Source organism: Haliotis asinina, chromosome 9 (genome assembly GCF_037392515.1).
Source record: "Haliotis asinina isolate JCU_RB_2024 chromosome 9, JCU_Hal_asi_v2, whole genome shotgun sequence".
In the NCBI taxonomy this organism is placed as follows: domain Eukaryota; kingdom Metazoa; phylum Mollusca; class Gastropoda; order Lepetellida; family Haliotidae; genus Haliotis; species Haliotis asinina.
Window position 1 is genome coordinate 25,213,139 of NC_090288.1, and position 27,505 is coordinate 25,240,643.

General features: G+C 40.7%; 1 protein-coding gene across 1 annotated transcript in view; it reads right to left on the reverse strand.

Annotated features, from left to right (window-relative positions):
* The window catches only part of LOC137297170 (probable G-protein coupled receptor), a 48,898-nt gene extending 23,018 nt beyond the window's left edge, over positions 1-25,880 (reverse strand). Inside the window, exons 1-2 of the mRNA XM_067829184.1 lie at positions 25,758-25,880; positions 23,464-23,960 (exon numbers count right to left, since the gene is read on the reverse strand). Of these exons, the coding sequence (XP_067685285.1) occupies positions 23,464-23,960; positions 25,758-25,880 (620 nt within the window). The remainder of the gene's footprint in view (positions 1-23,463; positions 23,961-25,757) is intronic.
* Positions 25,881-27,505: the final 1,625 nt, after the last annotated feature.

Consider the following 27,505-nt stretch of genomic DNA (forward strand, 5'->3'; position numbering starts at 1 on the left):
CCTCTGATCTCTCGTAAGTGTGCCTTGGCGATTGTACCAAAACATAAATGATTTCAGGTGAGTTTTGGGATCACTTTTATTGGTAGAGATGTCACGTTGTGCACGTGCAATTTCATTTACACGAATGTCATACGGAACCTTTTACCACGTCTATTTTTTAGGTGCGTTTGGAAATAAGTCAGTTTGGATTGAAAAACATGTTACCAACCCGTACAATCAAAATACAAATACCATTTTGTAATTTGGTTTTGAAAAGCGATGTTGGTTTTGTGGTTCAGTTTTGTTCAGAAAGGTCGTTAAGTGCTACAACAGTTTGGGCGTTCAGGACCTCCTTTCACAAAGCAATAAGGTGATTGCAAGTCACTATGGTAAAGTTAGTGCAGTGTTGAAGAATGGGAGGAAAGGTTAATCTTGAAAGGAGCCCCTTGTCCAGATATGCCATCTGTATTACCTGCGGGTCTATGTGAGGACTACGAAAGAAATTGAATAACGTACTACTGATAAATTGAGTCAACTAAATGTTCATATTTTTTGTTCGTATTTTAATCCCTTAAAACAACACCGCTGTCACAACAGGGATTTTAGCGTCTACCCAAAGGTCTTACGTACTGAACTGCCCATCTCACCGACAATATGACGCGTGCACGCGGTTTCATAAGTCATCAGCTTGACCATTCGTGTCAGTGTTACAGCGTAGGAGGTAGGAAAACTAGGAGATATTACGAAATCTTTGGGGAACGGAGCCAAGGGTTTATGGACATAGATGTTGGTGCGAGGTCACAGACCATATGACATGTTCACATGTAAGATTTCTTACGTATGTTGTTACGAACTGAGGTTGATGCTGGGAGAAGGGTTCGTGATAATGAGTGAGTGAGTTTAGTTTTACGCTCAGCAATATTCCAGCTATATGGCGGTGGTCTGTAACTATTCGAGTCTGGACCAGGCAATACAGTGGTCAACACCTACAGTCAGCAAGTGCATCGATCTGCGTTATTGGGAACGGATGACATGTGTCATCCACGTCAGCGTTTTTACGTTAATCGTTGTAGGTTTGCCTTGGTTACCGATCAAGCTGAAGTTGTCAACTGTGGCTTCAGGTTCCTTTGTGGTCTATACAGGCTAAAACATCTTAGTATGAACAGAATATTGAAGTAACAACATGTTTATCATAAATGGTAATTATATAAGAATTGTAAATGTGAAATGAATTCTAGTATTCACATCTTGAGATTTAATCACATCTGTCTTTGTTGAAATGGGCAACTAATGTTGCTGTCGTCCTGAAAGGAAGGTTTAAAATATCAGCAGGCACTGGTCTGAGTTGAATCAAGAATTGTAAATATAGCGACATTAGTGGTACGACGTACAATAGGTCATCTACGTAGATCATACTGTCTCGTCTCCACGTGTGATACCTGCGTACCTGTGTGTAACTGCGTATCGTGTGTCGTTACCGCGATGTTGTCACGTGGTTCATACAAACGTTCATTACATATAGTTTGCATGGATGTTGTTTATTTAAGCGCTTGGCACCATGTTGGACTTATATTTTAATTTGGCCTTTTCTATATCATTCACGTAGATATTACGTAGATATTCATGAAACATCAAATTAATACTATACGACCACTCTAATGTATCTACTAAAGGTAATCTTGAATTATTAGAATCTAACCCGTGAAGGTCCCGGGGTAGAATAGGCCTTCAGTAACCCATGCTTGCCATAAAAGGTGACTATGTTTGTCGTAAGAGGCGACTAACGGGGTCGGGTGGTCAGACTAGCTGACTTGGTTGACACATGTCATCGGTTCCCAATTGCTTATGTTGTTGATCACTGGATTGTCTGGTCCAGACTCGATTATTTACAGACCGTCGCCATATAGCTGGAATATTGCCGAGTGCGAAGTACAACTAAACTCGCTCGCTCGCTATTAGAATCTGTCAATTCTTTCATTGTATTGTCCAACAGATTAGTGTTGTAAGTAGTAAAAACGAAATTGCACTACCTATTACTTTCCGAAACTAATTGTTATAGTGTCTTAAGCAGCTATATTTACATATATTGATTCTTACATTTCCAGAAAGCTGTTGTTTCTTTGTTAATAGCATGCTTTTCTCCGCATGATTGTAACATTTATAAATTATTTGTATTCCGGAGCGGTGTTCAGATAAGCAGCATACAGCTGGTTTACCAATCCGGTTGGACATGAATATGTTTAAAGCATGATACTGTCATCTACGTTAATGGAAGGATGTCTAGGTAAATGAAAATAAATGTATGGTATGGTGAAAATTAGGCAGTGTTGTTGTACACGTTCAATATGAAAGATAGTGAGGACCTCATAGCCATGCCAGTTTCCAGCGATATTTTCACATAAAGTACGGCCATCAAACCACAGATGTGTGAGGGGTGGAATTGTGCTCTGTTGGTTCCAGGTGTAGAATTCAAAAGTCAAGGTACGGAAATTGGTTGCCAATCACTCACGTGTAAACATGGACATGGAAATAATATAATAACGTCGGTCGAACGCGACGCTGGCGTCACTAAATGTTCAGTTACAAATCCAGATTCCTTCTCGACTGAATAAAAGATAGCATCGTGTTTCGAAATATGCACAAAAGCGCTACCAGCGGTACATTAACAACCAACCATTTGCGAATCCCGAGGGCAGTGATGGGACCCTATAGCAGCTCCCACGCAGCAATTCCAAGATGCGACATAGGCTTACTGCTTTAGCCAAAATAGCAACAGAGAACTGCCCAGGTTAATTATCATGAACTAAATTACGACAGGAATAAGAAGCCGTCTTCCCGCTATGAACACATCCACACTGATAACAGACAGCTCGCCACACACCAGTGGGACATGTTAACTATAAGCATTGAGCCTAGTTATTCAGTTATCTGATAAAGCGTCATTACAATTTTAATCCTTAATAAAACATTCACTTTCTCCAGAATTGTACATATACACTGTTAAAAATATTAGATATAGAAAAGCGCTTCTCTTATTTAGATGCTGTTTGAATCGATTAGGCATACCATGTATTAGAAAAGGCTTAAGCGATTGATTATCAAGATAATGATGATTCTATGTGTTCTCTTTGTAAAGTTACCGAAGATGAACGTCATATTATATATCATTGTCCTTTTGTACAAAGACTTTCATAAGGATGTTCCATATATTTCCACTCATAGCAAAAATATTGATAATTTAAAATCTTTATTGATTTTTACTGATTGTAACCATTTGTTTATGTTGGGAAAATATATGTATAATGTCTTTCGCATAAGAGGAGAATATCTATGACAAGCATGTTAGCAATTAATGTCTAAAACATGTAACGATGTATTATGGGTCATATGGCCTTAAAACAATAAAACATTGGATTGAATTGAATTGAGGCTATAACATCAGAGCCCACAGAGTGACAGTAGTATCCACGGTTGTATCGGTATCTTCAGCCGTCGAATGTGACAAGGGTATCAACACTAGTACATGAGATGCAGTTTTCATGGTATTGCCAGACAGGTCCATAGATCGCCAGAAGAATTTCTGTTGCCATGAATGCACGATGCATGTGTATATAAAAAAGTATTTTACTCATTAATTTATGTTTCAGTACCGTATGGAACGTCTTTATCCTCTGAAACAAATACCGTTTTGTGCAAAGGAAAATAGATGGGAAAATTATATACCAACCATCAAAAGACTTTAGTGCAAATGCCGCCACTTTTTTCAATCAATTGCTATAAACTGTATTTTCCAAAATTCGATGCTGTTTAAACATGAACAGATGTATTGAAAAACAAATTCGTAATGTTGAAAAGAAAATTTTCATGAGTTCAGTAAATGATGAAACTCAGTGAAAATTGCATTTTTTGGGGTGAATTCTTAAGAAAGCTTTAAAACAAGCCGCAGCTTTTTACATGCACGATAGTTGCACATGCTTTTCAGCAAAGCAATTTGATGCATAATCCTCGTGCATTTTACCTGCAGGAGGTTTGCAGGTGGTTCCGGATGATCCAGTTAGGAATTTGGGAATTAGGACTGCTGCGTACAGACATTCCGCTGCTGATAATTACAACAAAAAAAATGGACACCATATTGCATGGTCAGTTTGAATGCATCGTACCGAAATGTCTGTTGCTGTCTCAACATGATTAACTATACGACTGAGCTTTTGTTGAATAACTTCAAGTGCGATATAAACCTGACATCACGTTGAAGAGAGGGGGCGTACTATTTTGGAATTTCAGTGCCATCTCAGAGAATGGTCAGTGGCACAGGCTTGACTGTTGACTGAACCACAACAGAGCTCAGTGACGTGACTGTAACGTGAACAACAACGTGTTGCGTTGTCGTATTGAGGGCTTATAAGATATAAATTTAACGGATTGACGATCTCCAGGTCTCACCCTATGAACTTGTATCCTTTCTTGGCACAGGTACACAGCCGACAAGACAACTCTGTACACACGAGACATGGAGTTGAATTTTGAAAAGTGTTTCAAGCCCGAAACTTAGGGACCGTACATCAACAGCTTTTGTCCATGTACAAAATAGCTGACAACCCTAAAATATCTGTTCAAAACAGCTGCCCCCCCCCCCATATTCTGTGGATAAAATGAATGAATATATTGCAAATTTCTTCATGTACCTTTTCCACGTCAGCAGATATGCTAAGCCGCAGAATAAGAGATTAAAAGAGTTTACAACATTTCAACAGCAATATGTACACGTCCATTAGAGTTCTTAATAATAGATTGGAAACAGGTATGCTTTGAGTCCTAACTTGATTGTGGCATTACTATCAGAAGCTTTCAGATTGTATGGGAGTGAATTCCACCAGGTTGGGGTTGCTCATGAAAAAGTCCGGTTTCCAATATCTTTAAGTCTGAAGTTTGGCACAAACAGAAGCTCTTGACTGGATGGTCTAAGGCAGAGTATGTTAAGTAAGGAGTGAGAAGGCAGAGTGATATTGGGGAGCAAATTCATCAGGGGCCATGTTGACGTTGAGGTAACGGTGATGAAATAATTGGACAACTTTGGAGCAAAAGGACAAAGTTTCCTTGGGAAGGAAGAGAAATTACCACTTCCGTTTTGTTTATATCAGCAACCCCTCATATTCCTGAACTTGTCAAAATGAATGTACTCTCTGTCATTTAGGGTATCTCTCTTTATGCCTTCAACTTTGCGATGCTACAATTATTAACAATTTGGTGACGTTTATCGCGCAGTATAGAGGTACGAATCCTGTCTGCACTAGGTGTAGTGGGGATGTTAAGGTTGACGCCTCTAAAGCTGAAGAAGTTTCAAAATGTTGTAATGGTGGAGGTGATCATAGAGACCGCTAGAATTGTCATGGTTAATTTGTCGTCCACCTATGCATTAAGCCATGTTTCTCCTTCAGTAAAACAAGACACCCGTCGATATGCCTACAGATGCACAGACACCACATTTTGAAACAAATTTTGTTTGTTCTTTCAACTGGTCTGTACATATTTCAGATCAGTAACGTAACCGGCACTTACTTAACCTATTCATGGCTCCAGCTACTTTTCTATTGTCGGATGTTTCAATACAACTAGTAAAGAAGAGGAAACAGAACGAAACAAAAAAAATGTTAGCTGCTGCAAAAAACTCATTCATGTCTTAAAGTGTCAGTGCATATCTGGCAAAATGTGCAGATTGACAGCGAACAATGGACAGGGCTCTCCTTTACCTCACTATGAGTGGAACGTTCAAAGTCTTGTTGCCTATGGAGACAATCTTAATACTTTTAATGAAACATTTCACGACTGCCAGACATGAACTATTTCCGAACAGGAAACATTTCTGTGGCATCCATGGAAGTAATATTAAAATCTGAGATTATGCTAATTTGCTTACGAAGAGAATTACTAGCACCCTTAAAAAGCAAATCTGATGGATATTTTAAAGAACATCAAAAAAAACACGTGTTAAATTGAAATGATGAGCTTATCACAGTTGACTTGATTAGTGGCGATATAGATATCGCCAATGGTAGTATTACTAAACAGTTGTTGAAAGAGCAGTTTCAGCATTTTGGAATGTCTTCTGCAAATGAACTTCCAGCTTTAGCCCCCAAACCCTGGTGGAATCAGAAATGTTAAAATGCCAACATGGCCATACTTTATTGTAAACAAAGCTTCACAATACAATATGCCGTACATCACTTTCTTGCGATTTGACTGATTTGAACGTGCAGATTTTCGAAGCATTGTCAAGATTACCAAACGCTTAAGTTGGAGATTTTTCATTTTTACAATGAATAGGATTAACTCCATTAAATCGATTTGGTCTTGGATAAAAATTATGAGTGTCATACGAAACAGGTCTCAGATTTCTGCTCGTAGAACAGTTTAAGATCATTTCCTTCAGGATTTCAAGATGCCAGGGAAACCGACGAAGCTCCGTTTATGCCAAATATTTCACCGACAAATGCCCGATTCTGTTGTCGAAATCATTCGGGAGCTTTTTACCTGAACTGTTCCCAAGGCTTGAAAATGAGTAGCTATGATGATCACTCCTCGGAAAGTTCCGATACCATAAGTAATTTAGTGTATTCCGATTCTTGGCAGTGTATTTTGATCATAGACTTACATGATCAAAAGATAGATCCTATCGTTGTATCTGATATAAGAGTATCATAAATGTATTGGAGGGTGTGTCAAACATAATTGGGACCTGATAAATCTACCATTTTACTGCTGTATTAAGCACCTATCATCGAGAATCGACTACTTTTTGCCGATTCTCAATGTCACCTGCTCAAACATGATCGCATTCTGTCTAAAGCCCTTAAAATGAGCTCTGGATCTTTGTAACTGCTCTTCGCGTTGAGTCTTCGGACATGCCCTTGTTTGCGTGGCACCAAAATATACCCCTGAAACGCTTTAGATGAATGCTATGGACAGCTTTCTTTCAGTCACGGATATGCTCAGTTGCTTTTGTGGAGTTTGTCCTGCTGACTGGTCTCGTGGCAACAGCCTGTTTGATTTTGGCATTCTGAAATTAACAGCACAACATGGAGTTGTTCAGCTGAATCCAGTAGATCCGTCTGCACCTTCTGAATCTGCTCCTTGTCTTCTTCTGAGACCAGGACAGTGCTATAAACTCGTAAAGGAGGATATGGTTCCAGTTGTGGGCAGGGCGAATTCTGAGGATCTTATGCGGGAACGATATACAGAATTTACACACATATATCCTGGCGCCTCCAGTGCCATGATCTATACTGCTGGAGCTTTCTGGATCCTTGATAATGTTATCTCATGTTCAGGCTTCATGACATACACATAGGTTTTTGCAGCAGTACTCATAGTTACAAGCACTGGCATGGGTGGTTAAAAACAATCACATATCAATCGTCTTTACTAATATATTGTACGCTGTTCGGAGTCTGGAGTAAAGGGGTCAAGAAATGACTAGTTTTTCGCGAACATTTGAAACTGGACACAAATGTAATACGAAATATATCGCATGTGAAATTGTATGGATAACGGCACTTATTTGCAGGGTAGCGAAAAAGCAGATAAACTTGCCAAGTCAGTTGGCCATTCAATGGCAAAAGTTGTGGGATGCTGGATCTACCGGAAGATACACGTATAGACTCTATCCTTCAGTAACACAAAAGTCGACGCCATAAGAGGCATGCTTGATGAAGTTGTATGAACAGCTTGGAGAGGAGTTTAACAAGTTGATAGAACTTGTCCCTAATCCTTTTCACCTTGTGAATAATATGTGTAAAGAAAGTTTTCTTTACTGTGTCTACAAAAGCGTTGCTGATAAGGAAGTTTCACCTCTGCTTGATGAATGCAGTGATGCGATGCCTGAAACAGTTCAACACCAACTATTGGAGTTTCCCATTACCTTAACTTCAGACATCATCTTAGATGTGCTGTGCTCGTGAAAAGCGAGATTATCTCCCTTGCTGCAATACTGTGTACCAGAGAATGTGATTGCATCAGTCTAATATGAGACAATCTAAACATATGTAATCCAATAGAAACATTAAACCAAATGTAGTCTTTGCTTTTATAATCGTTTTATCTTTTCAACATTTCGTTTTCTGTTTTATTTTCTGCTGTTCTATTGCATGATCATGATCTGTTTGCTGTTGTTGCTGTTGGGGATTTTTAGCCCAAAGAAAAATTGGTTACCTGATGTTTTGATACACATCACTTTGTATAAGATCCTGTCATTCCATCCAAAAATCTAAATATAGTGAATACCCAGTCATACATGTTGACTAAATATAACCTTTTACAGTAAGCCTATGCACCTTGTTTAATTGCAGTTGATGTTTTGGCTGTTGGACTACCTGTGGACTACTTCTTGTTCAAGTCGTTCCTTATTTCAGTGTAGATACGCCTGGATGTAATGAATGGGCATTTTGCTCAAGTTCATTGCACATGCAAACCCAGTGTCTTACAATTTGTGGTGACTCAGTGGTGCCATAGATTGACAAATGTGAGAAAGACCTTTTCTTATTTGAACTTGTCCCACGGCTGTGGACATTCATGAATTCATGTCATAAAAGAGTGCTATTACCCTTGCATTCTCATATAAGATCCATGTCAGTTTCTGAAGCGACTGGAGCGACATCTTGAATAGTTATAAATACAGTATAAATACTGATAGTGCCACTACAGATGGTGAACATTTCCCGACAGACCGTCCTTTCCAGCGTTCGCTTATTACATGTCCTCGTTCTGGCCCTTCGACTGGCCACGTGACTCGGCGCTGACCACCTCTGTGATTGCGTTACCTGGATTGTGTGGCACGGTGTTTCAGTCAGCAGCTTCTACGACAGCGACAGTATAGGGCTTCCACGTTAGCTTACATTCAGTGGTTGGCATGTCTTCAGTTCCTTTAATGACGCAGGTAGTCCGTTGCTACGACAAACGCATACGTTATACTGAAATCATCATGTCAAACAGAATACGATGACGAAAGAGGGTACTTTATAATATGCCGATCGTTCTAGGCTGGCGATGTGCAACACCTACCTATTAACATCACAGAATGCCTACTGGTGGCATTCAGCTTTTTCTATAGGCCAAAAACATAATTTCCCCCATGCTGAGTCTCCTTACTTGTATCTTTAAACAAGACTTAACATATAAGCAAACCCTTCAAGTTACTTTGAAGGCCGCCTTGTCTCTGTGACAGTCTTGTATAACATTACTCCCCGCAGATTAACTAATCAGCCCTAGGTAATCAGTTAAAGAACTACATCATGTCTCTCAGACTTGCCTTTGTTATAAAGTACATCATGAACTCATTTGAAAATGGGGACGTGAAATAGCTAGCTACTACAAAGCTGATACGTTCACTAAATGAGAGTAATCACCAAACCGTCTTCACATATCCAGTAAGACTGCAGTGACCACCCCACCTGGCTGATTAATGCACGTAATAGTGCTACACACAGACGTAAACACCACGACCTTGGTGTTATTTCTATGCGTTTTCCACAAGACCAGAGTGTATCGACCGTCTCATATCTTACTTAAAATTAGCCCAGGGCTAGATCAGAGTCATACTTAGTAGGAATATTAGGGATCCGAGATAAAGGAAGATATGCAGCCACCGCTTTGGCTTTAAACGTAACTACAGTCTATATTATTTTGAGATAACGATTTTCCTAATGTTTCCAAATATTTTGGATTACATGTACATGTAGCTCACATCTTTAGTGAATGCTAGGAGTACAACAGTTAATCGATAGTGTGTGAAAAAAACATTCGACAAAATATATTTTAAATGAGTATTACCCTCCCAATAAGGTGTGCGAATGCGTGTGTGCGTGTGCGTTTGCGTGTGCATTTTCGAGCCATGTCGGTAGGCCCTCGCTCGGTATTTAGAAGTTGCTTTCACAGTATATATAAACTCAATATTTCCTAGCATTTGTTTACTGACCCAGTGAAAACACTGAAACTCTGAGTGTTAATTATTTGACAACAATGCATTCTGCTATGATAACGTACACTGGCTTCGCATTAATCCCGTCCTACTTAAGAATTGTGCTAAAATCAACCAACGCTTTTCCGAGAGACTATTCTGACAATGGTCCAATATCTTGTAATATATCCTTATTAAACAAATTCAGCGAAGAACAGAAGGTCTTCGGAAAATCTTCAGTAATACACTGTGAGTTTGATAAATCGCTATAGTGTACGTTAATGTGTGAAACGTCACTGACAGAAGCTTCAACAATATTTTTCACTTTTACTTCCAGGTTGTTTCTAATGCACTTTACATACATCAACCCCCAATATTAACGTACACACCCGACTGTACATTTCATGGAAGCGTAGCTGATGTATGCTGCCAGTCGGACACCCACTGGTATGTATAGCTTTGTCTTTGTGATACTCCCTGAAGTAGAGAGAAATATTTTAGCCTTCATCGCTCTGTTCATAACTTAAATAATGTAAAACTCTGTTACGCTAAGGCTCGACGAACGTTTGAGCACATTATGCGTCATACTTGGAAAAATTACCTTTCCAAAATAGATTCCCGTACTCCTATGTCAAGGGTATGGAATATGATAAAACAGATGAAAGTAAGGGTTCCGAATCCAGTCGTATTCAGCATCTCAAAGATGATAATAACATACTAATGGAAAAATCTGATATTACAAACAAGTTGAGTGAAATTTTGAATAAACATTCGTCGTTCCCAAATTATCATCCAAACTTTCAGACTTGTGAAACACAACAAGAAAAGAAAACAGTGAATTTTAAGAAGATTACAATAGGGTATTTTGATTACACGAACTTCACCCTGCGCTATCGCAAGCTCATGATATTGCAACAGGGCCTGATGATATCCATTACCAACTCTTAAAACACTTGCCTGAATCTCGTCTTGTAACGTTACTGAGTATTTTTTACCATATTTGGATAACGCAGCATGTTCCTCCTTCATGGCGAAACGCCATAAGTTGTTCCTATTCCAAAGCCTGGCAGGGATCATACAGATCCATCAAATAATTGACATATGTCCTTAACTGGCTGCGTGTGCAAAACCATGGAGCGAATGGCAAGTCATCGCTTAGTTTTGTTGTACAATGTGGTTTCTGTAGAAACCGAAGCACGATTGACCCCTTGGTTCGTTTAGAATCCTGTTTTTTAAATTCTTTCATAGAAAAAAAACATGCATTATCAATCATTTTTTTATCTTGAAAAAGCTTATGACACTACTTGGGAGCATGATATTTTAAAAGATCTGCAGACCCAACACATTTGAAGTAAATTTTAACTTGCCACATTTTTAATCGTAGCATGTGTGTGCTTTTAATTTCTGGCTAGACTGGTCTTTCATAGCTAATCCAGCTACGGTCCATGCAGGCAGCATGGCCCCTTCAGTTGTTGGTGATCTACATAGAGGATAGTAGACGACCTTCCGTGTTATACCATTTTTATTAAACGAGTTAATGATTTGGTATCAAACGAGCGAACCTTTCAAAGAAGAGCGAGAGCGAGTTTAATGCTAAATCTTTCACGAGTTAAAAACAAAATGGTATGTCACAGAAGTGACATACTCTCCAATAGACATTGACAGAAACAGCGACGAAATTACCTACAGTGTGAGGACTCTCAGCTTTCCGCGAGTCAAGCAATGTCCAGTACCATTGCGACAGAGGCATTAGCATTGTGACGTCATGCCGGTAAACCATAATGACGTCATACGTCTGTCGGTATAACACTAGTGTAATATTGCAGTAATAATATTACTCTGCTGTATCTTCCACGAGAGAGTAATAAACCCCATGTTTTATGTTGTACTCACTGTCTTCTTTAATTACAATGTTTTAGTTTTATCAGCTAGTTTTACGTTCATATCTGTGATAGTCTAGTGTTTTTACTGTCCTTCGATGACAGTTTTTTACGTTCTCAATTTAGTGATTTTAGTGTTGATATAAATTAAATTGTTCTCGTCACGAAATGGCTGCAATATTGCCGCTATGACGCTGAATATTAACTCACCGACTCACTCAGCCAGCCGAATGTTCCTTTGCAGTGGTAACATATAAGATGAAACCTTTACACGGGCAGTTTAGCTGACCCGGTTCTCCTTGTCAAGTGACGATTATGTCACGTGAAAATAAATCAGATAATCAAATTACGTAGGCTTCAGTAACGAATGACAGCACGCGTCACAAATCATTTAAGTAATATAAAAATAACAAACACGAACATTTTCGACAGACTTTTGTGAGGTCTTACGCAAAGTTAAATAAGCAGATCTGTGAACAAGGTATTCTCCAACCTAGATAAGACAGTGTATTCTATGGGAGGGCGAGTTGAAACCAACAATGTTCTGTAATAATAAATACTAAGACAAGGTCAAAATTTATATTTACACTATTAGAATCAACCCTCTGTGATATAGGCATTGTCGTAAATACTCTTAGCTGAGAATGAAGTTGTAGGAATAAATATATGATTTGGGAGATAAAGTAGAGAACAGTTTACTGGTATTTTTGACACAACATTAAAACATCTCTCACTCATTCGTTTGTAGGAACAAAGCGGTTGTTCCATGCATGTACCAATACCGCCATTAGACTAGTTGGGGGATCCCTTGGGGATAGGGGTGGGGTAGAGTGGTATCACATTATCTGACACAACTACGCTCCATAGCACACTCAATGTCAATGCATAGCACCACCCTAGCTACTATTTGTATTTACAGGACTGGGTTTGCAAGTCCTGCGAATTGTAACGCAACGTTACATATACCTGTTTGTATCCACAGGACAGTCTTTTCGTCATAATTATAGTGTTAGGCATGTTTCTGACAATTATTCAGTATCTCAGTTCGATATCCCTTTGAGCCATTTTCCTAAACAAATAGGGATCGGTACAATCCTAAGTTTCGCTCAGCAATGTCTCAGTTTTCATGGATAAAGTCAAACGAAATAATTCACGTTCAGACAGTCGTCGTCCTCATGTAAAATACAAAAATACATACTGTATTTGTTTCCAACGGTATCTCTTGGGTGACAGGTCAGACTGACCTGTTGGGGATTCTGTCTAGCTTGAATCCATTTCCCTCAACTTTATAGTGATATGACAAGATAAGCGTTGCTTGGAAATTGTATTGGCGTTCGTTAGGACACAAACAATCATACTGTCTAAATGACGTAATGTTGCCACATTGATGGCAAACCAGTTTCAGAAAGAAAAATACCCCATTCTTTTTGAAATAAGAATGAAGTTGCTGAATGTGAAGAAGCTGAGAAACGTCAGTTTGACAGTGTGTAATCGTTTCATGGCACTGGTCCTTGGAAACACCTCGCGGAGATCGACGAGAATCTGTCTCGAAATTAATGAAAGCGCATTTAAAAGTACATTTAGCTGATGTTCTTAAAACAAAAAAGATGAGTACAGATATGAACATCGCACACATATAAATTAAACTGACTTAAAATCACCTTTATGTCCACTGCTATGCTTGCCAAATATTTATTGTATTTGGTGATACTCATGTGTACAAATATATATGGAATAGTATCGGTGGAGCGGAAGATATTCCTCATGGAACATGAAGAGGTGGAGTGGGTGATGTTCCTTCCTGAGCATGGAGAAGTAGAAGCGGAATGGACGATGTTCCTTCCTAAACATGGAGACGCAGAGGTGGAGTGGGTGATCTTCCGTCCCGAACATGGAGGAGCGGTGGACGAGTGCAGTGGAAGCCACGAGGAATAAAGAAAGTCCACATGGTGACATCTTTGATGCTTGATCTTTGAATATATCCGATATTTAAGTAAAACAATTTCTAACTACACTGCTGTTGTTGGACATTATGTTGATGGAATCCTTAGTTCGGTAATCAAGCGCAGTTTGCTAAAAAGTGAAAAATACTTTCCGTTTGGGCAGTAGAAACTGCACTTCCAGTCTTGGTGTATTTTTGATGCGGACGGCAAGTGGAAGACTGAGACTGACAATTGATTTCGCGACTGAAATGCCAAAGCTAACAACAGAAGAACGCGAGCGGGTCCTTGGTATGATGCAGATTTTAGTGAGTCACTCATGCCTAATTATAAGTTGTCTGAACTAGCTGCTCCCGTGTTTCCTGAGCAGGCAGACATATACTGGCCAAATACAAGCAGATCCAGGGTAGCAGGCTACCCCTAGATCGGTACTTGCGTCCTTGGATCGATTGCTGGCAGTGATGTCGTAAGCGAGAAATGCCTTCGTGCATATGGTGGAAAGACATTTGAGTTCAATCAATCCGTGTTTAAAGACCATTCAGAGGACAATCCATGATTGAGCAACATCGTCGTCAAAGATTGAAATGTACGTCGTTAACAGCCGGGGTCAGTTCTGTCTGATGGAAGACAACGTGTTTACAGCCGAAAGGAGAACTAATAGAGGTACCTTGTTTCAGGAAGCTGCCGTGTTTTTGTGCATGGTGGGAGTGTAATGATGTGAGCAATAACAAATATTTGACAGGTCAGTCTTGTTTTCGTCTTATTTAGAAGTTGGGGAGTAACAAGAACAAACTTTATGGATTAACATGCCAGTCTGACAACGATATAAAAATCTGTATCGATGCTTCGCGTTATCTGATTAAAGAAGTTGTTATTCCACAACGCTTGTCCTTATATATCATCCTTATTCAATGTCATTGGTCCAACCACTTCTCCTACAACTGTCACGTGGCATTCGTCTCTGTATGACAACGCAAGGCGCCAAGCACCCCGAATTATATGGAACCTCTATGTAGTCTGCTTGCCGTACGTCACCCAGACTTGTTCCACTATAGAATACCTCAGGGGTGCAACGGAAAGTAGTGTCCTACAGCAACCACCCAACTGACTGTCTTCTAGCCAACCGACAAGACCCGATCTAGACCCACAAAGAAAAATGACGACCTTTCGCATGTGAAGCCGACGACCTGCTCAATGTCCACTACCCCGAAAGCTGATCTGTCTCACAGTTGCTGAACCACATTATCATCCCTGATGCCAAGCCCTCTCTGCAATGCATAAGTCCTAAATGAAGCATGTCTGGCTTTCCTCGGGTTCTGAATTTCTGGTCTCCCTTGGGCCCCGGTTCAATTTATGTGGGTTTGTTTATGACTATCAATATTATGTACATTCAGAGACTAAGCGTTAGCCTACCTGAATGTTTGTCACCCACTCCGCCTCTATTCGGAAAATCGTCATGCCAGTCACAATATGTAACTGCCATTGTAAATATTTATTTCGATATTTGTAATACTCTTTACCTCTGTATCTGCTTTTTAGTATTGTATCGGCATAGTGTATTTTTTCTACCGTCAAGAATTAATATTGTTTCTGCAAGTACGAAAAATGTACGATTCACTAATAATACAGGGTTCCGTGAGCATTTGCGTGTGTTCATCAATTGGCTAAGGTAAGGGTTTCAAGGTAGTGAGTTTCGTTTACAGTAAACACGAGATGACACATTACGTTATCATAATTCAGAGAAAACATTTGCCCTGCCATATTTTAAGACGCAAGCGCCTAAATGAGAAGACACAACAGTATTTTCTAGTAATGTCCCTCAAAGGGTAACACCCTACGACGAATTGATAGCCACGGTATATTCTTTTGAGAAGGACATGCAACATAACAGGCAACGATTTAAAATAGAATCATTGTGATGAGGACTTTAACCTGCCTTGCTACGGGACATGAGGTCATTATTTCGCAATTATTGCCTGTTTGCAGATGCATGGACGTGTGATAGGACACAGATAGTAGAACCAAAGACACAGATGGCGGTTGATGTGTTTTGTCACGTAATATTTGAAGCTCAGGGGAACAGTTGCCAAAGCTGACGTTGCACTTTGTATGTTGTGTGAATATGTCGTTTTAATTACGTCTTTCTTTTCCCAACAGACCTATATGTCTTTGTCCTCCTTGTGACGTTGTGAAAACGCATATGTCTTTGCCCTTCATGTGACGCTATGAAGACGCATGCCTTTGTCCTCCATGTGACGTTGTGAAGACGCGGGTCTTTGTCCTCCATGTGACGTTGTGAAGACGTGTATGTCTTTGTCCTTCATGTGACGCTATGAAGACGCATGTCTTTGTCCTTCATGTGACGGTATTAAGACGCTATGAAGGCGCATGTCTTTGTCCTTCATGTGACGTTGTGAAGACGCATGACTTTGTCCTTCATGTGACGTTGTGAAGAGGTATTTTTCTTGGTCCCTCATGTGACGTCGTAAAGACGCATGTGTCTTGCCCCTCATGTGACGTTGTGAAGACGCGGGCCTTTGTCCTTCATGTGACGTTCTGAAGAGGAATTTGTCTTTACTCTGTGACTTTGTGAAAACGTGCTTGTAATTGCCCTGTCAACGACAAGAAAACTCCCTGTATTTCTGCTGCAGGTGGCTGGGGGATATCCTGGTTTTGTGAAGTCGCCTTTGTCTTTGCATATACGTCGTGAGAGCAAAGACGTCTTTGTCATTACGCGACATGTGTTGCCATGCTAAGGTCTGTGCTATCCATACTGGTACTGTGAAGATGTTTTTGGTTCTTTTTACTGTATGCAGCGGTAAAGAAATTTTGCGAAATGTTGTGTAGACAGACGTCTATGATCTAAGTCTCTTCAAATTGTGATGTAAAGCAGTCTTTGTTCTTTGTTCCCATGGGACGATAGTGAAGTCGTGTTCGTATTTATGCAGCTTTTAGCTATGTTAAAACAGCTTTGCTGTTGCTCTGTGTATTAAAAGGTAATACGTTGTGAAACCGTGTCTTTGCGCTGCATGTAATACATACGCTTCGTTTTTGCAACATGGTAAGGTTGTCTTTGGTTAACATGTCGTGCTGTATACAAATCTTTGTCATATTCGTGTCGTCGTGAAGACAGACACATCGGTCATTACACTAAATGTTTGGCTACCATAGCGTTATGAGGACTTCTTGATCTTTGCACGTCCTGTGATGTGAAGACTCCCTGTCTTTGAGCTGCCCGTGACGTGAAACTCCTTGTCGTTGTTCGATCTGTAACGGGAAGACCCCCCTGTCTCTGCCCGGCCTGTGACTTCAAGACACCCTGTCTTTGGTCTGTCTGTGTTTTGAAGACTCCCTGTATGCGCTCAGCCTGTGACGTTAAGACTCCCTTCATCATCTTGATTCATGCTTCAGCACATCTATACAACGAATGAAAGTATAAAGAAAAAAATACTATACACATTGACTCATTTACAGGAAAAAGATATATAAATGATTAATGTTCCATGAACTTAAACAGAACCAAAAACACTTTATGTTGCAAAGTAAGAACATTTATATTTGTACAAAGGCTGTTACAAAATCTATTATGATCGAATCCGTAATATATTTTAGCAGAGATCTACTAGTATTAGAGTATACTCTTGCCAACAACACAGGCCATTACAGGGTTGAATATGCTGACGCCATTGCACCAGCGACTTTCTACTTGTTGCGTTTTGAGCACAGAATGTGCACTTCACAGCCATATTCCTCTCTGCCAACACGTGTTGAACAGTCACATTTTGTAGCAGAACGATTGCAACAGACACGCCTTGCTTTGTCGTCGAAGATGTGGATGTATCGATCCAAAAGCGCCAGTCTAGCATGCCTGACATTTGTTTACAGTTTCCGAGTATACAAGAAACCACATGGCCTTGAGCTGCAAAACACATAACAGAACGTTTGCATCTTATATAACACGGCCAATACGGCGTTCTACAGATGTGCGTGGTGTCTCAGAGGCACAAAGTACACGTGGTGTAGTGTCTGTTAATGCCATTTATTGTTTCAATCTTTTGGTGTAATGTGTTAGAATTGTTTATCCATGACTTATTTTCAATACGGGAATTAACAGTAGTCGTGCTATGTGAATAAAGCAGGCACGCATGCACAATACACACTAGTAGAAGTAACTGTCTTTTGTTCTCAAAGTAATTGCCTTATGTTCTCGATGTGTTCATCACGAAATTATGTTGGGTTTTTGTTAAAAACAATGCCCATAAACACTGCTCCATTGAACAGATTAACAAGCCACCACCCTCCCAAAACAGATCCGGCCTCCAGGATAATCCCGTTTTGCTGTTCCCGTACCCTACGTCCGCTACTCCGCTGCCCAACATGGCCGAGCATCCATAATGTTTGGGTCGATGAGTTAGCCAAGTGGTTATACGTTCGCTCGTCACGCCGACGACCCGGGTTCTAATCCCCACACGAGCACAATGTGTGAAACCCATAACTGGTGTCCCCACCGTGATATTGCTGGAATAGTGCTAACAACGGCTACTGTCAAGCCCCCAGCCTTCCTAATAATCCCCTACTCGCCATCCCTTTGTCTGTGTTAAAATTCTTGTTATTAAGTGCTATTTGGCTCTTGTGTCTATTCTCGAGTGCTGAAACTTATATATATTAGTGAAGGTCTTCCTCACGCTCCTGACGACTGACATAATTAACACACTACATAAACACAAACCATTTTAATTATTTGCTCATGCACTTTCGGTTTGCAAATGATAAATCAATCCCCCAGGTTTTACACATAGTAAAGTAGAAATCTTTCAACACGACCTTAACATTTACGTTTTTGAAGGTGGTAATGGTAACGTTGGGACCAGATAAACCAGTACGTTAAAAGTATAATCACGTTCTCATTATTACGGCGACTTTGATTGACACACGTTGCAAAACATGTCCACGTAGATGGACTACTTGTGTTTCACATACAGAAAAGGGTGGCCGATGTCGCCATTGTGTTCCAGGTGTGTTCCTGACGGTATGGAAAGAGGTCACCAATGTTCCATAGAGGGGCTTCTGGCTAGATTGGGATTCCCTTTTTTCAGAGATTGGCTTCCGATTTTGAGAGTGGGGTCACGGTGTTTAGGGTTCTTAGTTTTGGTTTTGTTGTTGTCTTTTTATTGTTGTTTGTTGAGTGTATGATATTTCTGTCCCAGAATAGGGTTTTAAGTTATTCTAGAAAAGGAGATTCTGTGTCCTTGTTATCGGATAAAGGGGTTCCTGATGTTTCATCAAGCAATTAAAAGCCTTGGCTTCAGAAATATTAGTAAGGCGAGACACAACTTTTAGTTACATACGTATATATGGGCCAGGCAAGAACATTACTTTTAGTCTTATGTTTGTGCCGAGACTTTTCTTTCAGCTGCTGGTGTCAAATCAGTTCCTAATATCGATAGACAAGCCTGTGGTTATCGAATCCTTAATAGTTCAAAGTATGTATGTTGGTCCCTTTAACATAACGGTAGGTGACTGTACGTGAAGAGAAGAGACATTCCATAGAATTTTCGTTATGCTTTATAAGTTGTTAAGCCTTGAAGTCTTAAAATTAGCCATTACTACAACGCAGTCAGTATCTATACAACATCTTGCGAGTGTTTCCCATAAAATTAGTCCAGTCCTCTTGATAAAACACGCGCAGCTTTAAGTGTAACAAGCAATAATAATATGAGACGGGCAGTAACTCGCTGGTGTTTTCTCTTCCTCAGGTGGGTCAATTAGGGAACTAAAAAGGGGCGAATGTTGTTTGGCGCAGCACAAGTAGATCTGTCGCAGCCTTGAAGCATCTGCAGAACAAACGCCCACGCCGAACTTGTTCACGTCAAGATGGTTTTATTGAATTTTTGTCATCTGTATTGATGTTTTGTCCAACGAGTAGATCACCAACTGTCGTAGTACAGATCAAATGACTTTTCTTCTGAAATTAGAATAGGAATCCTACGTTGACATCAAATGTGTTCCAGATGTGTGTGTGTGTGTGTATGTGTCTGTGTGTATGTTTGTGTGTGTGTGTGTGTGTGTGTGTGTCTGTCTGTCTGTCTGTCTCTCCGTCTTTGTGTGTATCTGTGTTTGTGTCAGTGCCAGACGAAACTCTAATTTCCATATATTAGTTTGCGTAAGGCAAGGCTCTCATCTCAGATACATTTGTAGGGAGAGCCCTTTGTTACTGATTTGTGACTGAGTCAAAACCTGTGTCAGATAAGGCTTTCGGTTTCTGATGCATGTGTCAGAGAAGGCCACCAGTTTCCGATGTGTGTGTCAGACAAACCCTTCAGCTTCTGGTGTGACCGTCAGACAAGGTCGTCAGTTTCTGATGTGTTTGTCAGACAAGACCTTCAGTTTCTGATGTTTGTCAGACAAGACCTTCAGTTTCTGATTTGTGTGTCAGACAAGACCTTTAGTTTCTTAAGTGTGTGCATCAGTCAAGACCTTCAGTTATGCAGATATGTGATCCTGTCTGTGAGTATGTGTATTGAATTAGGACCATCAACTGTTGTAAGTTTAGGGAAACAAAACAACTATGACAAACAGCCATATATAATGCTTCAAACGTTGCACCTATTCACTTCGTGGACCAAATTCAGTCTAACTTTACAGCTTAACACAATATAAATCAAGCTCGCACCAATATCAAAATCTATTCTTGAGGTGAGTCAATGATGTTTTCAGATTAAATAACACACAGTTACACCAAGTGACAACATCATGTTATGATCATGATGTTTTCACACTGAATGATACCAAGGTACGCCAAGTGACATCTTCATGTGATCATCGTGATGTGATCTCACTGAATGACACCAAGGTACGCCAAGTGGCATCTTCATGTGTTGATCGTGATGTGATCACACCAAAGATTCGTGTTAGAATTGATCTTCAGCAAACAATAATTGTAAGATCGGATGGTCAGACTTACTGACTTGAATGACTCACGTCATCGCATCCCATTTGCGTAGATCAGTGCTCATGCTGTTGATCCATGGATTGTCTTAACCAGACTAGACTATTAGTAACCCACCCCCACCCCCACCCCCACCCCAACCAACAATATTGTTAAGTGCAGCGTCAAACAACAAACAAACAAACAAACCCAATTAAACCTTATCGACTAAATGCAAGGACGTGTTTATTGTTTCATCGATATTTGTCTGGAACTTTGAGTCGATTGTTCTGAGTATGCCTTTGTGATCACCCAACATGACTCTGTCCATCAAGGACCACGACAATGACGTGATTGGCTGTATATCAACGTCTATCGACACATCTGAACACTTCGGTACACGCAGTGGACGTGGACGTTGACGTGGACGTGGACGTGGACGTGGACGGCTGTAGTGGGTGTACGTTTAGCCATTTGCTGCAACACTTGCGGTACACAGTAAAGATTTGTAGTGACACTGATCTAGAGCAGTTCCCCGAGTATGGGTGTTGCTTTTCTTACTGTTGTTTTCCCTAGGCTACCCGGATGGGGTTGTTCTCATTTTGTCTACAGTTGCATTTCGCCTACACTTAAATTTGGTGAGAAGTAATTAGTGGCAGTAGCCTACAACCCCATACAATAATGAGTCAATAAGTAAAAATTAATTAGCAGTTAATCTGTTAATGTAAAACAACTGACATGTAGGGAGGTGATTTTATAAAGAAACATTGACGATTTGGTTTAATGATCTGTGAGTACAGGACTGTTATTAAATCAGTCTTAGACAATTGACTTTGTAAATAGATTAATTTGAGCTACCACAGATGGGGGCTAAGTGAGTGAGTGAGTTTAGTATTACTCAATAATCGAGTCTGGACCAGACAATCCAGTGATCAACAACATGAGCATCGATCTGCGCAATTGGGAACCAATGACATGTGCCAACCAAGTCAGCGAGCCTGACCATCCGATCCCGTGAGTCGCCTCTTACGACAAGCATAGTCGCCTTTTATGGCAAGCGTGGGTTGCTGAAGGCCTATTCTACCCGGGACCTTCACGGGTTGATGGGGGCTAAGTGATGTGTGAGTAGAGTGGTGGTGTTATAAAGAATTAGAGCAGTCTTAAACAATTGACTTTGTAAAGAGATTATAGATGTGGAGTCCTGGCTAAGTGATCTCTGTAACAAGGGTTTTTACTCTGATAGTAAGGAGTATAAACGGAAAATATACAGTATGAACATTATATAAATGAAGATATTGCATCTTCCTGTCATACCAGCATGGCAAATATTCAACGTGTGGAATATGTTACGTCTCAGCCAGGTGGACAACGGGTTTTTCATGCAGGATATTGTTATCGTCTTAATGTTAAACGTAAATTAGCAACACATTGGAAATGTGTCTTTTGCAGGATGCAATGTCCGATTAAGTACTATAGGTGATCACGTATCTTCAGTTTCACGACATGCACACCCTCCAGTTGAAGAGTCTGAAAAGTTTAATGTCCTCACCAGATTTAGAAACCGAGTCCAAGAGGACGCATCCCCGGTTCAACAAATATATGAAGATGAAGTCTGAGAGTTAGATGTCCAAGCAGCTGCAGCCATTCCAGCATTTGTCACCATGAAATCTGCACTATACAGACAACGACGGAAGACTGTGACCCCACTGCCACAGACTCTATCTGACGTCACATTGAATGGAAATTGGACACAGACAAAAGATGGTCGTCAGTTTTTATGTGTAGATGACGGTGGTGTTAATAATAAGATTCTTATATTCGCCAAGGATGACGTGCTTGACATTTTAACTGACTCAGAGTGTATTTTCTTACCCAACAAGACGAGAGACACATATTGCCGAGTTTTCAATGTTTTGAAGGTGATCTGTCAACAGAGAATAGAATAGGAGTTGAAGGTCGAGTTTGTGCACTTTCACTCCTACCTATTGATGGAGTCCAAGATGCCTGGATTGAGATCATGGACGACGACCAACCAACAGAGAGAATCCAGGCTTTTGATGGCTATGGGAGAAGAACTTGGTTAGACTACACAGAACGCTGTGTTTAAGATACCAATTTGGAATCACCATGGAACTGTTGGTCCCCGAACAAATAACCATTTGGAAGTCTTCCATAACAAGTTAAAATTACGTGTAGGAAAACCACATCCTAACATTTATGAATTTGTCAACAACATCAAGAAGGTCGAGGCCAACGACAAGTCAAGAGAGCTCAGATTGATCTTGGGGCCTCCACCCGTCCTCGCCCATGTGTGTATAGAGAAATGGAGTGTCGCCTAGAACGCCTTAAGAATCAGCCGGCATCAGGAACTAAGACCACTGTGAATTTTCGTCACTAGCAAGTGCACATGGTTGGAAATAAAGTTTCGTTTAGGAATCAATTGATACATACTGAAATTTAATTTCATATGTCATTCGTGAAAAATGTTGGAACTGAAAGGAAACGAACCCAATGTACGTCTTCATGTGTTGTCTATTGATCCTAAATAATTTATTGTTATATTTTATGCTCTTTGGAACTTAATATAGAGAACACGATCCGTTGTTAGTGAATTTATAACATGCCTGTAATATATCGGCATTTAAATTACACACATACACCAAATCAGATATCATTTGATAATCTGACAAACAAAAAGTAACGGTTTCACACTGAAATTTGAAATTCGTGAAAATAACTCTCTCACGTGCCTCGATCTGAGAGTGGATCTCTTGTTGCACTTACAGTTCGGCGACCTGGGAAGATATGAACAAGGAACTATACGACTGGTCACTTACACCCAAACTGTTTGACAGTGTCAATGCTGAGAGTGGCACTACGAAAAACAAGGCAGCCAGGGCTGTCAGGGTGGACAGGTCGGTAATGGTGGACAGGGCAGCCAGGGCTGTCAGGGTGGACAGGTCGGTAATGGTGGACAGGGCAGCCGGAGCAGTCAGGGTGGACAGGTCGGTAATGGTGGACAGGGCAGCCAGGGCTGTCAGGGTGGACAGATCGGTAATGGTGGACAGGGCTGTCAGGGTGGACAGGTCGGTAATGGTAGACAGGGCAGCCAGAGCAGTCAGGGTGGACAGGTCGGTAATGGTGGACAGGGCAGCCAGGGCTGTCAGGGTGGACAGGTCGGTAATGGTGGACAGGGCAGCCAGAGCTGTCAGGGTGGACAGGTCGGTAATGGTGGACAGGGCAGCCAGAGCAATCAGGGTGGACAGGATAGTGAAGGCGGTCTGGGTGGACAGGTTGGTCAGGATGGTCAGGTTGACAGGGCGATCAGGATGGACGGGTAGACAGGACGCTCATGGTGGACAGGGTGGTCAAGTCGGACAGGGCGGTCAGAGCAGTCAGGATGGTTAGGGTGGTCAGGTCGGACAGGGTAACCAGGCTGGTCAGGGTATACAACCTTCCACCCACTGCTCGGTATCATAGTCTGCAAAGTCTTCTACGCCAGGAGTGTCCATAGCACAATCTTCCAATGCATAAAACCAAAGTCACTAATGACTTCACACAATGATTGAAGCATTGGTGCAGAACGAAGCTGATTCAAGCAGGGGTTAGTCCTTAAAGCTGCTTGCAGACCGAAACGTTGTGCACCGTTCCATATAGCCAGTCTGTAATGGAAACGATCTGCCATTGAAACTCTGAGGATAGCGTTCTGGGCGGCGATCTCAGGACGGTGGCTTTCTGTTTCAGTCTCTGGCTAGTAGTGGGCTAAGGGTTTACTAAAAAGTTGACCATGTGTTGTTAAAAGGGATTAGTACGGCCCAGTGACCTGGATCCTTTAAATAAGGCCTGCTGGAAAACTGAATACACCCCGTGATATCTGTCTGTCTGCAGTGTTTACACCGAAATATCGAGCTCAGCATGACGAACATAATGTTGACCTACTTCCGATGTTATTATAATGATTTATGTATAAAATCGGATTAACTTATCGCAAGCTGAAGTGATTCATTTACAACTGATATGGACTACACGGGTGCTCTTTTTCTGATCTTTGTCATTGTCGCATGCCTCCAGTCTTGTCAATATTTTGTTTTAACATAATACGTTTGTTTTAGTGCAGGCAAGACAAGTTCCATCCAAGTGGCTTTGATCTCCGAATGAAAGCTTCAGAAAAATGTCCGTTTGCATATCTTGCAAACAACCAAATATATCAAACTGGCTGTGGAAAGATATACTCAAGAACGCTCAAGCAATTTTATCACTGGCAGTGTCGCTTACTAATTTGCTTTTAACAGCTGTCGCGCTGCTTTTGAGAAACCGAAATTCACCCTCATTGACTCTCCTGCTCTCCTAGCCAGAAATTCTGGCAGTAGATGCTGGTGTTACTGGTGCTAGAGACGCCATGTTGCAGCAAGCTCTATCATTGTCATTGGTATTTTCAGAGACATTATTCCGCCATTGAAAACGAAACCCTTTCTTTGTTGTTAGCTTTGGAACTAAAGTGTACTTGGGTACTACTTTGTTTCCTGATTTTTCTTCTTAAAATGATAAACAAAAACCGACACACGATGTCCTACTGAGGTTTAATTACTGTGATTAAAATGAACCTTTGTTTAGGACTCTAATTTCCCACAGTCCTATAAGAATGTAAGAAAGGGTTGACATGAACTTTATTGGATTCACCTGAAAATTGTCCACCAACTTTGCTCTTGGAACCCGGCTTTAGCAATTTAATGCGACAGAGTATCCATGTGCTTTTAATTTTGGATGACAAACTGAAACGGGTATTTCTCTGTTCAGGTAAAAGGAAATAATCTCTCTCTCTCTCTCTCTCTCTCTCTCTCTCTCTCTCTCTCTCTCTCTCTCTCTCTCTCTCTCTCTCTCTCTCTCTCTCTCTCTCTCTCTCTCTCTCTCTCTCTCTCTCTCTCTCTCTCTCTCTCTCTCTCTCTCTCTCTCTCTCTCAGATTATCCATTCACTCATATCACTGATTTTCCAGTATACATTCACGTGGTTGTAATGAATGGCTGGGCTACGTAACTTGTTTCAGTATATAGACAGCTTTAACGTATTGATAGCTCACGTAATCCTCTATTTCATGGGAGTTGAACTTTGGACACACATCAGACAGCGCTGTATCCTTCAGACGTGCCTGTTTGATTAAACAGATGACGCCACGGCAGTTGTCTCCCTCAGCATAACGCATTTATCTGCTCTAACCTTTTGTGTATTGATATCTATAGCAGTCCACCAGGTGGGGCAACTCTCGGAAATATTTCAGAGTGAAACAGTGCAATTCTCTGTTTTAAAACGGCTAACATCGTAGTGATTCTGTCTTTAAAGGGGCAAAAAGGGGATAAGTGGACTAGATATCTGTGGGAGACGAGCAAACGCCTGAACCCCACCAGTTACTTAATGCATAAATGCCGCTCAGCTAATTGCTGTGATGTCGCTGGTATGTTCAAATTACTTTAACAATAGCGACTACTGTTCAGACAAACCACTCTGCTTGATAGAGTGAGCAGTGAGTACGATGGCGCACAATTTGCCATGTTGCCAGTGGTACTCACCCTAACCCACCGAAGCCTGTGATTCTCCATGTGGCAGCCTGTCATAGAAGGCCACCGCTGAGATTTGAGATAGCAATATAGTGAATCAAATAAACAGTAGACAACAGCTGCGGGATACCGAAGGTCGATGAACCTAACTGATATAACTGCCTTTGTGCACACGTGAAAATCTGACTAAAATAGACTTCCATAGCGACAGCGGTGTGCGTTAACACAGAACCATGGCGGGGGGTTCGAGGTGTGCAGGTTGATTATGGTATGTTTCAGTGTCTCTCTCACGACTGCGGTGCAAACAAGCTAATCACATTAATATTGCCGGTACCCAACAAGAGTTTAGAAATATTATTTTTCATAACACTGGTGATATTTTGACGGACAACGCAGATAAAAGGATAGAGTGAGTGAGGTGTAACCTGTCTTTCATCTATATTCAAATGGAGCGATGTTGGAGGAACACCCAAAATGATGCGTTCTCCTCTGTGGTGAAACATCTGGGCTTGGGTATCTTTGCTCACAAACATAAAAACGATACGAACAAGTGTTTATGGCAGTTTGTGACACTTAAAGGTCACATATACTCTAATAGGGTACAAACGCAAAATCATCGTTATAAATGAAACCTCGTCATTAAAAATGCTCATTAATTACTTTAAATCGACCTTTTTGTCAACAGTGCACAATTCTCAGCCCCAAACGAAATTTCAACCAATCAGAGCGGCGCGTCTCAGTGACGTAATAGTCGGTATAGAAATGAGGGTCTGTGCAGTATTCATCTACATTTCAGGGGTTAAACGATTTCGTTTACAGGTTTGTACAAATCTGAAAACGCGAAATCTGTTGAGAAAAATAAAAGCTATATGTTCTCACAATATACTATCATTTAGTTTTGTCTCCTGCTTTGCCTAGTTTTCGAGTTACAACCCTTGTTTTCATAGACGATTCTGTCAAAATTACTTGGCGTCGCTAGGTTGTAATCCGTGTTGGGTGGTATAAACCTACACGTTATTTGTTATCATTCACTTGATGCTCAGTTAATGAATTTATAACAGGTATAATTAGTGGTAACGCCACTTAGATTACCCGACAGAGGCCCCCATTTGGCATTTCTTTTGTCTGGATCGATCAAAGGATTAACCGATAACACGCTGATTGATTAATTAGTTTTATGGGGATTTAAATGGGGGATTTGTCAAAAGGTAGTGTTTATGTATGTACATTTACTAATCTATACTGAATACACTCTGTCGTGTCTGTGTCTATG